The sequence below is a fragment of the Phaseolus vulgaris genome, chromosome 3 (genome assembly GCF_000499845.2).
Source record: "Phaseolus vulgaris cultivar G19833 chromosome 3, P. vulgaris v2.0, whole genome shotgun sequence".
NCBI classification, from domain to species: domain Eukaryota; kingdom Viridiplantae; phylum Streptophyta; class Magnoliopsida; order Fabales; family Fabaceae; genus Phaseolus; species Phaseolus vulgaris.
The window spans coordinates 34,415,750-34,430,662 of NC_023757.2; the positions used below are offsets into that span (position 1 = coordinate 34,415,750).

General features: G+C 32.9%; 2 protein-coding genes across 9 annotated transcripts; both read right to left on the minus strand.

The window, feature by feature from the left end:
- Window positions 1-458: 458 nt before the first annotated feature.
- On the minus strand, window positions 459-2,897 carry LOC137807291 (uncharacterized). 4 transcript variants are annotated; one of them, XM_068607870.1, is made up of 3 exons: window positions 2,781-2,897; window positions 1,779-1,829; window positions 459-990 (listed from the first exon to the last, which is right to left on the minus strand). In XM_068607870.1, exon 3 carries the CDS (start codon window positions 982-984, stop codon window positions 589-591), a length of 396 nt encoding a protein of 131 aa, XP_068463971.1. In that variant the 5' UTR covers window positions 985-990; window positions 1,779-1,829; window positions 2,781-2,897; the 3' UTR covers window positions 459-588. The 4 variants fall into 4 exon arrangements, with proteins under 4 accessions (XP_068463971.1, XP_068463970.1, XP_068463973.1 ...); XM_068607869.1 differs by having other exon boundaries at window positions 459-993; XM_068607872.1 differs by having other exon boundaries at window positions 1,779-1,823; window positions 2,781-2,892.
- A 5,751-nt stretch (window positions 2,898-8,648) lies between these two features.
- Window positions 8,649-13,736, minus strand: LOC137807290 (uncharacterized). 5 transcript variants are annotated; one of them, XM_068607868.1, is made up of 7 exons: window positions 13,583-13,736; window positions 10,975-11,066; window positions 10,146-10,265; window positions 9,954-10,017; window positions 9,580-9,666; window positions 9,300-9,362; window positions 8,649-9,020 (listed from the first exon to the last, which is right to left on the minus strand). In XM_068607868.1, the coding sequence occupies exons 2-7, from the start codon at window positions 11,028-11,030 to the stop codon at window positions 8,943-8,945; spliced, it is 468 nt and encodes a 155-aa protein (XP_068463969.1). In that variant the 5' UTR covers window positions 11,031-11,066; window positions 13,583-13,736; the 3' UTR covers window positions 8,649-8,942. The 5 variants fall into 5 exon arrangements, with proteins under 5 accessions (XP_068463969.1, XP_068463965.1, XP_068463966.1 ...); XM_068607864.1 differs by having other exon boundaries at window positions 9,939-10,017; XM_068607865.1 differs by having other exon boundaries at window positions 9,939-10,017; window positions 10,975-11,080.
- Between the last annotated feature and the right edge of the window lie 1,177 nt (window positions 13,737-14,913).

The window sequence follows — 14,913 nt, forward strand, 5'->3', positions numbered from 1 at the left end:
CAAAATCATGTATATTTTAAATTGTATTATTTTTATTATTATTAATTATTCATCTATACCATTATGTAACATCACATCATTTCCTAACTTTTTAGTGTCATTTTTAATTACATAATTTACTCTTAAATAAATAAAAATAATTTCTTTAATAAAATAAATAGTTAAATGATTTTTTAAATGAAGTTATATAAAATTTTAATATTATTTTGATAAAATTATATATATATATATATATATATATTGATTTTAAATTTCATTTTTTAAATTAATATTTACAAAAGTAATAAAATTATAAAAATAATATAATAAACATATGAATACACATGGCCAATGTTAATAAAAAAAAATCTCTTTTTTAATATATACAAATTTTGATCATTTTATCTTTTAAATAACCATTTCTAAATTTAAGTGTATTTTTAAACTGAAATAATTACCTATAATAAAAAACTAGCATCAAAATAAACAGGGTCCTATATTAAAGTTGTCAGTTAATACGAACACACTCAATGTCCCACCTTTGTGAAATGAACTACACAGTGTAGTTTCAACCCCCCATCCCCTAGTTTCTCTTTTTGACCATTGGAATCAGTTCTTTGCCTTCACAGAGTTATTCTCCTTGATCCTTGCCCGGTTATCCAGCTTAACAAAGCGTTTTAGATTGTCATAAGCAAGTGTTTCAATATTGTTCCTACGCAGTTCACTAAGGGCCGGGCGTTTATCAAGCAGATGCCACAGCCTGTCAGGGTAGTCTGAATCAAGCAGGATTTTTGGATCAGTTCCTTCCTTCAGAATGTTAGCACCTACAACTGTGCTTGACTTTACTTCTTTACTAAGAGTTGATGCCTTGGGTGCATCAGCAGCTCCACCCCCTTTAGATCCTTTCTTTGCTTTACCGGTGGCAAAAGTTCTTTGGCATGCAACCCTAACTGCCTCTTTGGTTGTAAGAATATATCTTATAGATCTGGCATAGTTCATTGCCATGACTTTCTTCTGAAAGACAATTTTAGTTCATTTCAGTGTGGAACATAACTATATAGAAAATTCAGTATGAATAGTTGTTCTCTTACAATTTGAATTCAACACCTTGATTGCTTATTAGAGTTCGGATACCTACTTATAAATAAGATACAAAAAGTGTTCTACTCCCTTATAAAATTTCTCCTAAAAAGTTTAATAAAAATAATAAGATCATCAATCATCGGGGCCTAAAGAGTGCAGGTAACTAAAAGGCTGCAGTTATAAAACAACAATACTGCATCATTCCTCTCCTTTCCCAACCCCACACCCCGAGAACATTAATCTTTTGTGCGTTTTGAAGTAAAGAAAGGAGACGCATAAGGTTATAGACAACTACATATTGCTAACGGAAAAATACAGGTGCCTTTAAAATGAAAACAAGATCTTCAGCAGACTTTCCTCCTAAAAATAACAATCATCCTCATATATATGGGACCAGATTCACCTCATCCAACATTACATCTACAGATTATTGCATCGCCATATTTAAAGTGAAAAAATGGACAATCTTTCTCTAGAAGGTCGAGGTTGTTATGAACCAGCATTCCAAAGAACTTAAGGTGTTGGGTAAAAGGGTGTGAACTGTTTTATATGTTTTTTGTTATAATGGTAAACATCTGCCAGGGCGCCACTAACAACATAGCAATGTAATTAATAAAGGTAAGAATTTGATTTTTCTAATCAATTAAATTCGCAATCTATTAATCAAGAAAAAACATCAGTGTTCTTCGACAAACAAAAGAACAGAATTGTTATACCTGACCAAGTAGCTTCCCTTCAAGTGTCAGGTTTCAATATGAAGCCTGCAACTTCAGAAGAAAAGAAAAAGAAAAATAATGTGAAGTTACATCACATAGCAGCACCAAACATTATCATATATAATCTAAAACAAAACAGGTCACACCACAATTCCATGTAACCAGAATCAAGTCCATCAATTTCAATGAAAAAAGTCAATGAACTTTAGAGTTCAGAGAGTAAATTCATTCTTTAATACAAAGAAACTAGTAGCAAAACAAACTAACGCATCATTTAGGTGATTATTGAAATCTCATTTTTACTATTTGGTATGCAAAGTCCTCAATTAATCAAAAAGTAAGAAATGTCACACAGTCAGTATAACAACACAGCAGTTATAAAAGAATAAATAACAAACCTAAAGACTAGTCCAGGCATAGGTTGAGAAAGCGCAAGAAGCTACTAACACGCCAAACATACATATTACAATTAGGTTACACTATGGTTTGACAATATTTAACAAATGAGAAAAAGAACACCACCTTACATTCTCAAATTCACACATAGAAAACGGCGAGATCATTCGAAAGAAGAAAGAGCCACAAGGAAGCTTTAATTGCCTATATGTTCTTACTGTTCATTTTTCACGAGTGAACCCTAATATGCTTCTCAAATCCAAAGAAACTGCAATCATAATGATAAGGACCCACAAAACATGTATAATACCTATTCAAATTACACATATAAGACAAGAAAATTAAACTTATCGGTTCAATTGGTCCAAACAAGGAAAACAATGGGAAAACGAGTAAAAACAGAATCACACGAGCGAAAACCAAATTGGACGGCATTCCGAAAAGGTTTAAACACACCAGTTGATAAAAGTGAAATTGGAAAGGAAATGATGAAGAAAAATGAAGTGAATTGAGAAGAGAATAGGGGAAGTGATAGGTCGATCAAAGGCTTCAAACAAGATAAGGGAAACCGAAAATAAAGAATGAAAGAAAATCGCAGCTACTTACAGATTGTAAAGTGAACAGGTAGAGAAACCTCGTCTTCTCAGAATCAGATGCAAACTTTGTTGCCTTTGATCGCGCAGTCGCAGGTTGTAAGAACCCTCTTGGTTTTTGTTTTCATTCTCTCGCCTTTAGAGCATAATAACATGGTTTATTTACATAAATGGTTCGATAATCATCAAAGGCATTTAGTCGGAATATAGCTATTTTAAACTATTTAGTTAAGAATTACGATATAATTAATGTTTAGAAAAACATTAACTTTTCAAATAATTATTTTGTCACGGGTATTTTCAATATAAAAATTATAAATATTGTTAACATTTTAATTCCTAAAATTAATAAAACTCAATCATCATTGGTGAAATAATTTTATATTTTAAATCAACAAAAATAATTATAATACAACTATTATATCTTACTCCGAGTTCTGCTCTTCACATTTTTATCATAAAAGCATATGCCGTGTATTCACAATTAAAATATTTTATGGATAAACACTCCATAACAAGTAGGGTTATATTCGGTTTTTAATACAATAACAAAAAATTACAGTATTGATAAACAATTTTAATTTTATTAATTTTGTTTGAATTTATTAATAGTTAAGATGATTGAACATGGTAGTTTTTATAATTCTACATTTATTTAGTAAAAAAATTAATGTTAATGTGTAATTAATTTTTCAAAAAGTTCTTTATCCTTTACTTTCTATTTTTAATATTTAAATTTTATTAATTATATATTAACATTAATTTTGTTTTTAAGAAACAAGGGTGCATGCTCCATTATATTAATTATTAATTAAGTTTAAATAAAACTAAAGTTATTATATTAATATTATAATTTTTTATTTTGTACTAAAACAAAATAATCTCATCCTTATCATTTAATTATTTAAGACTATATTTTAAAATGTTAATTTATTTTGTTATCTCATTGTTAATTTATTTATCATTCAAGCATTAAGTGGAGGAGGATGCTTAACGGGATTAATGGTCTCAAAGTCGGAGATCAGTGGTGTGAAGACCCAACCGAAGTAAAAGCTAGAGTGAAGGAATTTTTTTTAGGGCAGATTCAGTGGGGGGGAAGTCCTCTAGTTAGATTGGATAATATTCGGTTTAAGGGCATATCTAGGGAGGATAATGAAATGTTGGTTGAAAGCATATCTAAAGAGGAAGTTAAGGAGGCAGTCTGGAATTGTGACAGTTCCAAAAGTCCTGGACCGGATGGCTTTAATTTTGGTTTTATAAAATTCTGTTGGGACATTTTAATAGGAGATGTTGTAAGTGCGGTACAAAGGTTTGCAGAGGGTGGAAGTTGGCCGAAAGGTTCTAATGCTTCCTTTATTACCCTTGTTCCAAATGTTGCAAATCCACAACAACTGAATGAGTTTAGACCGATTTCTTTGGTGGGCTGTGTGTATAAAATTATCTCTAAAATCCTCTCTTCAAGGTTAAAAAGGGTTCTAAACAAAGTTATTGATCCCAGACAGTCTGCTTTCTTGGAAGGAAGAGGTTGTTGGATAGTGTTGTTAGAACGTATGGTTTAAACTAGAAGGGGTGAATGGTTTAAAAGGGGTTTCGAAATCTTTTAAGCCTATAATGAAATTACTTCGAGAATAACTTGATTAAGAAATCAGTTTGTCAAAACACAAAGCAAAAAGCACAGCACCAGAAAAACATTCAGTTGTTTCGCAGAAACAATCGATTGTTTATACCAGTTTACAAATATAAAAACTGAATTTAAAGAGTTAAAGGATAGAGAAAATGCACACAGAGATTTATACTGGTTTACTCTAAACCTAGAGCTACATCCAGTCTTCTCAGAAACCACTGGGAATCCACTAAGCAATCAACCCTAGATCACTTACAACACAACCAAAGAAGTGATCTTGATCCCCTCAAGACACACACTTCCTTTGGTCCAGCACAACAACAGTAAGAATGTTGATCTTGATCCCGTCAAGAACACACAACACTTCTCAACAATACACAGAAGGTTTCTTTCAAAAGTACAAAGGATTACACTTGTTACATAACAAATCTGAAATCAATACAAGATGAAAATTCTATCTCACACTCTTTGATCAATTCAATCTCTAAGCAATTCTCAACTTTTCAAAATCTCAAATCAGTTGAAAAACACAAATCTGTTTTCTGTATTTAAAACAAAGTTGTTTGTTGCATAGTCTTAACAAACTATTAATTACATTTAAAGATTGGTCAAAACATTAAAAATTGGAACGTAAATGGTTAAAAAAACATTCAATGCTCAGTCAAAGCACAAAACAGTTATCTGTTATGGTCCCAAAACAAACAATCGATTGTTTCCACGAATCAATCGGTTGTTTTGGTTGACAGCAAGTCAACAATTGAAAGCAGTTTTCAACCTTTCTAAAAACACCTAAGTATAAAACAATTGGTTGTTTCGACAAAACAACAGGTTATTTTTCACTTAGTTTGAAAAACACTTTTCTTTTAAAAGGTTTGAGAATGTTTATGCTTTGGATTCAATTAAGAGTGGATTATACATAAAATCTACCCAAAATCCTATCTAAAAGACAGCTCAGCAACAACAAGCACATCCAACCTTTCATCAACCTTCAAAGGGTTTGGATTTTCAAAGCTTGAACACACTTGGTTCAACAAGCGTGCTAGTGGCTAACGAGACACTGGATGAGGTAAAAAGGGAAAAGAAAGAATGTGTGGTGTTTAAGGTGGATTATGAAAAGGCATACGACTCAGTAAGCTGGGAGTTTATTTACTACATGATGGGAAGATTGGGTTTCTGTGGTAAGTGGATTGATTGGATAAAAAACTGTTTAGAATCATCTTCAATATTGTATTAGTAAACGGAAGCCCAACAACTGAGTTTAAACCTTTGAAGGGCCTAAGACAAGGGGATCCTCTAACACCTTTCCTTTTTCTAATTGCGGCTGAAGGACTTGCAGGGGTAGTCAGACAAGCGAAAGAAAAGAAGTTAGTAGAAAGTATTGAAATCGGGGAAAAGCAAGTAAAGGTGAGCATGCTGCAATATGCAGACAACACTCTATTCTTCTGTAAAGCCTCAATCCAAAGTGTTATGACTTTAAAGGCTATTCTAAAATGCTTTGAACTTGTTTTTGGTCTTAAGGTTAACTATTCCAAGAGTAAGGTTGGTTGAGTGGGTGTGAATATGAATCAGACGATGATTTTCGCCTCTATCCTTAATTGTGACATTATGAAGGCACCTTTCAGTTACTTGGGGTGTTGGTAGGTGGGAATCATAAGAGGTGTGCCTTTTGGGATGGTGTGATCACTAAGTTACGGAATAGGCTGAGTGTGTGAAAAGGGAAAACCCTCTCTTTGGCAGGCAAATTATGTCTTATCAAATCGGTGCTTACGTCCTTACCGTTCTTCTATGTCTCCATATTTGTATGCCGACAACTGTGATGTGGAAGTGAAAAGAATACAAAAAAACTTTTTGTGGGATTGGGGTTCAGAGAACAGGAAAATTGCTTGGGTGGCGTGGGATAAGATATGTCAATCGAAAGATAAAGGCGGATTAGGGGTCATTGACATAGAAAAGTTTAACTTGGCTCTTCTAGGGAAATGGATTGGAGACTTAAGTCTGAAGAGGGTAGTTTATGGAAGGATATTATAGAGTCTAAGTATGGTGGTTGGAGGGGATTAAGATCTCAATATCAGTCTTGTAAGGAGTCGATGTGGTGGAGGGACCTTAGGAAGGTATGGTACAGGGGTGGGGAAATGATTTTGAAGACAGAGGTCTATGGGAAGTAGGAGATGGGAAAGAAATCAAATTATGGGAGGATAAATGGTTGGAAAACATTCCTCTACTGCACAAATTCCCTAGGCTATTTTCAATTTCCTTAGATACTGGTAGGCTATTTTCAATTTCCTTAGATACTGGTTGTACTCTCTCACAAGTTGGGGGTTGGAATAATAATATTTGGTCGTGGAAGTTGCGGTGGATAAGGAATCCTTTTGTGTGGGAATCCAGTCTGGTTGATCTTCTAATGCAGTTGTTGGATAACAAAAGGTTAACAAGAGAGGGTGAAGCTAAACCCGATAAATGGCTCTGGAGGGATGTGGATTATACGGATTTCTCTGTGAAGGCAGCATATAAGTGTCTCATGGGGGAGGAGTCCGTAGTGGGGGAGGATTTATTCGGGAATTTTTGGACTCTAAAGACCTTACCTTCGACACATTTTATGGCTTGGAGGGTGTTACATAATGTCATTCCTACTAAGGACAATCTTTCGAGACGTGGCATACCTTTGATGAGTGATTGGTGCCCCTGTGTGGTGTGGAAGAAGAGTCGGTAAGACACTTGTTTTTTGAATGTAAGATCTCTTGGAGAATTTGGGGTATGTGTCTCACTTGGCTGGGGCTCCCTTTGGTGCTTCATTGTGATGCACAAATGCATTTTAGGATGTTCAAACCTATTGGTCTAAACTACGCAGTTACCAGGTGCTGGGGGGTATTTGGGTAGGTATTGTGAGTGAAATTTGGAATTACAGGAATAGGGTTGGGTTTGAGAATGGGTAGGTGGATCTAGTGGAGGTTTTTACTGTGGTACAAAGGAAGACTTGGTCTTGGGTCACAATAAAAGAAAAATCGGTTGTTTTCTCTTACTCAGACTGGTGTCTGGAACCTCTTTGTTGTATGAGGTATTTGAAAGTCTGATTATTTGCATTTTTAACTAACGTTTTTTCCCAGTCTTGGTAGTTGTGGTGTGGTTTGTGCAAGTTTCATCGATAACTCCTATCTGGCAAGGTTGGACTGAGGTTTGGAAAGTATTGCATGGATGTGCAGGTTGTCTTGGTCATTCCTATTTGGCAGGATCAGACTGATGACTTTGTTCTGAGCTGCAGTAAAGGAAGTGTTTTTGTTGTACGCTTATCGGTTTGGTGCTGAATTTTTACGGTGTATGAACTGTGGCAAAAGGTTATGTGGCATTTTCTGGTTACTACTGTGGCCAGTTCAGGAGGTTGTTATGTGTATTTTGTAGGGTATTTTTGTCTTACGTATCCTTCTCATAAGGATCGGTTTGTCGATGTTAGCACTTGGACTTTTGGTACAACTCAACCTGTTACAAAGTTATGACTTAGTTGTTGGATGGTGTGTCTTGTATTGGTTTGATGAGTTTGACTCTTAGGTAAGGTCCTCCAGCATGATGACAAAGACCTTATTTAGTTGTTGGATGCATGTCCTTGTTTGAGGATGTGACCTCTCTGGTGGGGTGATATAACTGTATTTGTTGGGTTTCTTTATCTTTGTCTGGGATTTTATCTTGATCTGTAGTACAATGTTTGTTGGATCCTTAGTTGGCAGGATTCTAGAAAACCTGTTTTTGGAATTTTGTACAAAGGTTGAGATACCCCTGAAGTGTCTCATTTTATTTTATTTATTCTTTGCTGATAAAAAACAAATCTGATTTTTAATAATTTTTAATTATTTACTATAAGACAGAAATATATGTTTCTTTCCAAGTTTGTACAACTTCCAAGACAATTAAACCTACATTGAAAGAATGGGATTATCTGATTGACTACTGTACTTTTAAGGATTTTTTTTTTCTTTTATAGTTTTAGAAACTAATGTAAAAATGTTACACACTTAAAAACAAAAAGATTTTTTAACCTCAAATTATGAGAATATAATGTAAGTATATGGCTTGATAGAAGAAATATAGATTTGTTTTAAAGTTATTATAAGATGTAATGTTTAATAACTATATTATCTATCAACATCAAATGTGGTAAAGTATGCTAAATTCTGAGTACCCAAAACATATATCACCAGACCAGTTTCTCACTAAATTCTTAGAACACAAAAGAATATATAGCATATCCAAAAAAATAAATGCAACTTTTAAGACAAACAGTTATTTGCTTTCCAAAGAAGCCTCTAGCATTCAAGTAGTTCATAGAAATATTGACAAATTGGGTTTGATGAGAAACATCATGTAGATTCTACTCTAGAAGTTGGAGAATATAGACAAGGAAATACTAAGATGTCAACACAGGAACAATGAAAAATGCCCTTGACGAGGACTAAAACCAAATAATATTGGCCCTTAGTTGTGAACTTGTAATGATTTACTGATAGATAAAATAGGTAGTGTATGATCAGGTGTAGCTCTTCAACCCCCTCCGCTGAAACCTTACTTTGAATCTGATGACCACATGCCGTGTCGCTTGAAGAATTCTCTAAGTCCATAAGCACTTAAGTCGTAGCTGAACTGCAAGTGCATAAAATTAAATTGAAATTGGATAAATTATTACAACATCTCCCAGATGCAAATGAGTATATGTCAGGCATGTACAAACAAATTTGATAAGTTTTCTAGTGACTTAATGGTATATTACTATTCTTACTACCTATACATATACTCATTATACTTATTTGTTTGAGAGGAGTTAAAAATTCAAAATAACAATAATTAGTAATAGATATCAGTTAGCCTGAAAAAGGATTCTCAAGGTGGCAACTAGACTTAATGAGAACAAAAACAACTTACTGGCAAAACTTTCACATTATATTTAGTAATATTCGGTTCAGCTACCCTTCCCTGTTTGTCTGCCTGTTTAAAGAAACACAAGTCTCAAATTACAAAAGAATTTACATGGAGTGGTAGTCAATGGGCAGATTAACATATGAATAGAAACCATATTACTGCTGCAGAATACATCCTTTCTGATCAACCACTCCATTAAAAGAATACTTTATAAAACTTATCCAGTAGGAAATTTATGCAGTGAAGTGATCAGATAGTGATGAACAGGTAAGGAACACCATACTTGTATTGGACTGTGAAATATTTCAATGAATGGATACTCCTTCTTTTGCCGAGTTATACAAAACCCAGGATACTTCGGACATTCAACCTGCAAAGCACCAGAAAAAAAAAACATTTCATCAATGCACACTAACATGCTATAGAGTGCACAGAAAATACATAGCCCAAACTCAAGAAAATAATAATAATCACGCAATAAAATACAAAGAAAAGAAAACTGCCATGTGAGTACATCTGTGTTTATGTTTTTGTGATTCTAGTTCAATCTAACGGGACAGGTGCTATGCTGCATCAAGAGAGATGTTATTGATACGATTGCCAACAGTTGCACGAGCACATTAATTATGAAAAATAACTTACACGCATAAATTTTACATGAGGATAAAACTCAACAGCAGCTTCTTCCAATACTTTGTCAAGATGTCGTGTGTAATTCCCCCTGCATCATCAAATAACTAATCGTTATTAGTTATCACTAAATCTTTTCACTTTTCCTTTGCATTAAAACTAAAGTCATGTTCAGATAAGGAGAACCGAATAAGAATTCAGAAGCTAACCCCAGATGACCTGATAGTAAATGCAGCAACTACAGGAAAACCTTCATGAAGAAGTGCAACAAACTCACGCTCAGAGGTAAAATGAATAACCCTAGATGGTCCAAGATCCTTCGGATAACCAGTATAGTACCTTAAGTTATCAAAATTCCAAGAAAATTAACACCTTACAGTAGAAAGAGAATCAGAACAGGCAAAACTATCCCATGAAAAAGGCACTGTGCCATAACAATGCAGCTATTTCTGGAGTTTAGGCGAACTACCGTACCATAGCCAATCCCTACCGAACTTCATTAGTGATATATACAGATTTGAAATTAGATTCCAAAGATTTATTGACATGATTGGAAAAAAGATTAAATATATTTTTGGTATCTCAATATATTTACCAATCCAAGACTAAAAAGTACTTAATAAAGATAAAATAAAGAGACAAAAACGAATTTTTCAATAAGCAAACAGAAATTTTAAATGACTCAGTTATAGCACAAGGAGTGCTTACTTGGCAGAAAGTACAGATTACACATAAAGAAATTAAACAGAGTCATCAACTCTCAAAAACCCATTTAGAACTATATAATTCTCCTACTCAAAACTTTTTTTTGTACTACAATATGCACAACCTATCAAGCCCCAAGTTACCGAAGATGATAATATTATATTTTTAAGATGATAAAACACTATTTCAAGATATGTTGAGTGAACAATAATGTATTTTATTCTTGAAAGCTTTATAAATCAAGTTACTATAATTACACCACACTATAAATATGAATAACAAAAACCTGTCATATACAGCAAGTTAACACTGGCAGTTAAGCATCATATGCACGAATTCATACTTGCAAGTTGAACGGAGATGAGTGATCATCCGATCAAAAAATGATGAATCCTCCATTACACAGTGAATGCAACAGGCTAAACTATCCAGTTCCTGCAAATAAATACCTGTTACCGACAGACTACATTATCGAACACCTAGCAAGCATTGCACAGAGTGTGTGAAACTCAAATATGAGAAAAAAGTAAGAAAAGAAATAAAGAAGAGTAATACAGAAACAGGAGTGAAATGAAAAAAAAAATCTAAGTTAATTGGAAATTTGAATTCTTATACCCACTTTGCATCACTTTTCCACCACCCAAACGGGGAATCGGACTATAAAATAACCCTGATGAAAAGATTGTGCTTTGAGTTTGGCACTTTCTTCCTGCACCCCCACAAAGTTGCGTAAAGACAAAACTGTCCCTATATAAACTGTACATTAATAAAAAAATTTGTATTCCGGATTATGAAATCCGGTAAATTTTTGGATTGGCCCTTCCGGTAAATTTTTGGATTGGCACATCCGGTAATTTCCCAGATTGGTGCTTCTGGTAGTACATGAATGATAGTGTTAATCCAAAATAAAAAAATGCAAAACATCCATAATTGAAAAAACCATTCCAGATCCGTTAATCCGTAATTCAAAATATGCATTCCAGATTCAGAAATCCATAATTGAAAAAAATCATTCCGGATCCACCAATCCGTAATAGAAATTAGGCTTCTGGATTCAGCAATCCGGAAATCAATAATTTATGCAAACTTTGCTTCCGGAACACCCCCTCATCCGGAATGCAACATGATTCACTTCCGGATTGATGAATCCGTAGCACACTCTCAGATCACGAAATTGTTAGGGTCAGTTTCGAAATTTAAAAAATTGTGGGTATGAAGCTCTGACTCTGGCACAAAATTGACACAACACAAGCACAAGGAGATAGCCAATGTATAAAATCCTTTGTGTATATTGAACACATAGGGTTATGTTTATATAGAAAAAGAAACATACGGAAAATATGGGCCAAGCCCATTACATAGATAGGAATATCTAACAATATCTATAATATCTTGTAATATCTAGTAATCTAATAATATCTAACATATACAAATATAATAACACAACTAAAATCTAATTAGAGAATTAAGATTTGTATAAATCACATTCTAAAATCAAGTTGTTCAATTTTCATATAATAGTGACATGGGAACACTCACCGCTTATATATACAAATATAATCAACATAACAAAATCTAAATTGAGAATTAAGATTTATATAAATCAAATTCTAAAATCATACCTGTCCAATTTCCATATAATAGTGATCCTCGAAAATAGAATATTGAGAAACATATTTCTTAGTAGTTATAACAACTAGTTAAGTCCAATGGAAACAAGCCTTAAAGAAATAATGAGCCTAAACTTGATTTTCTTTTATTTTTTTACAATATATCTAGTATCTACGCAGCATTTAGCCAATAAAAGATGTCAACTCTCTTTACTCGTGCTCAGCTGGGTTGGAGAGGTGTCCAAACAGTGTCGAAAAGGTGTCTGAGCGGGAAAAAAGATTAATGAGTGTTAAAGTGTGTCTAACAAGTACCATGTCTGGTGTGGTTGGTCGAGCAATCACAACCTACACAATTGGCCGGGTTTCCCTTTAGGGAAGGTGGTTGCACGTGGAACCATGTGTGCATGGAGAACAATTTTTTTATTGGGCTTAGGTTTAAACCAAAACACCCATTGACCCAATAAGAGTTTTTGTGCGAGCAAAACCCGAAACCTCAAAATGAGATAGAACAGAAAAACATGGGGATTCCACTGTTTCCACAATCTTTGGCAGTTTTCCTTTAGGGAAGGAGGTTGCACATAGAACCATCTGTGCATGAAGAACATTTTTTATTGGGCTTGGGTTTAAACCAAAAACCCTTTGACCCAATAAAAGTTTTTGCGAGCAAAACCCAGAACCTCAAAATGAGATAAAACAAAAAAAACATGGTGATTCCACCATTTCCATAATCTTCGGCAACAGTCCTACTCTGGCATAATATTGCATGTGCTCTAAATTGGACATGGGGGGCAGAATCGTGAATCATGCAATTCGACGTTTTTAATCGCGATTTTGACTACTATGTCTAATACCATCTTAGAATTAAACTAAAAGTTTAACTCAACCACACAAAATTGACTTGTTAGAGGAGGATTGCCCAAGCTTTATAAGCTCTATTTGAGTCATGTCTAGTTTAGAGAGACTACACACCAAAAGGTTCAATTTAAGGAAGTCTCAAAAGAGGCTAAATTACAGTGAGCTAGGAATGACTGCAATTAAGAAGGCTTTCCAACAAAAACCTAATTCCTTTAACCAAGAAAATTAAAATTATCCGTTCAATTGGTCCAACGGTGGGAAACAGTGGGAAAACGAGCAAAAACAGAAACACATGAGCAACAACCAAATTGAACGGCATTCCAAAAGGGTTTGTACAAACCAGTTGATAAAAGTGAAATTGGGAGGGGAATGATAAAGAAAAATGGAGTGAATTGAAAATATATTAGGGAAAGTGATAGATCGATCAAACACGCTTCAAACAAGATAAGGAAAATGGAAAATAAAGAGAAAATTGTAGCGACTTACAGACTATAAAGGGAACAGGTAGAGAACCCTCGTCTTCCCAGAATCGGATGCAAGCTTTGTCGCCCTTCGATTTCCGCTGGCGCAGTCGCAGGTTGCAAGAACAGGCTCGACCTTTCTTTGTTTCCCCCCACACTTTTTTTTTCCTTCGTTTTTGTTTTTCACTCTCTCCCCTTTACAGCATAATAACCCTAAAATTAATAAAACTCGATAATCATGGTAAAATAATTGTATATTTTAAATCAACAGCAATAACATTCTTATCATAAAAGCATATATACAGTGTAATCACAGTTAAAATAATATAATTTTATGATAAACACTTCATCAAGTATGATTATATTCGATTTTTAATATAACAACAAAATTTTAATTTTAATTTTATTTATATTTTATTAATATTAAGATAATTAAACAGGTTGTAGTCTTTACTAATTTCACGTATATATTACAAAATTAATGTTAATGTGTAATTAATTTTTGAAAAAGTTTTTTCTGCTTTATTTTTTATATATTTTTTTTCAATCATATATTAACATTAGTTTTATTTAAAAAAACAAGTGTGCATGTTCCATTATATTACTTATTAATAAAGTTTAAATAAAATTAAAGTTATTATATTAATATTATAATTTTTATTGTATTAAAAACTAAATAATATCATCCTTATTATCCAATCATTTAGGATTATATTTTAAAATGTTTATTTATTTTGTTATCTGATTTTTAATAATTTTTAATTATTTACGGTAAACCCTAAACTTCTAAGACAATTAAACCTACTTTGAAAGAATTGTACAACTGATGATGAACCATTTTTTTAAACTGATGAAACAAACATATAAATATATACGGTACATTTAATTGATTTGTAGTATTTAATTGGTGGAAAGGTTTCTCATAATATTGTGTAATTTAATATCACTTATTAACTCAAATTTCCATAGTTTCTTTGGAAGGTTCTGTTATAGAAATTAATATTTGTCTAAGTATCAATATTTTATAGAGAGAGTGATAAAATATTACCATTAATTATTAAATAAAATTGAGTACAATTAATATTATTAAAATTTAGTCTTGGTAGTTAAGGTTTATAGATAGACAAGGATAAAAAAGACAATGACATCCAAATGACATTAACATTGTATATTATTTGTTTTATTGTTACTTATTTGTTTATTTTAAGTGAGCATTAATGAATTTTTTCTATTATTAAATAATTGGCATAAATAATGGTAACATTAATAAATTGTAATTAAATACAAAAGTTTTACAATTGTTTAATATAAAAAATTATTAAAGATACAATCAATAATCTTTTTATAAAAATAAAA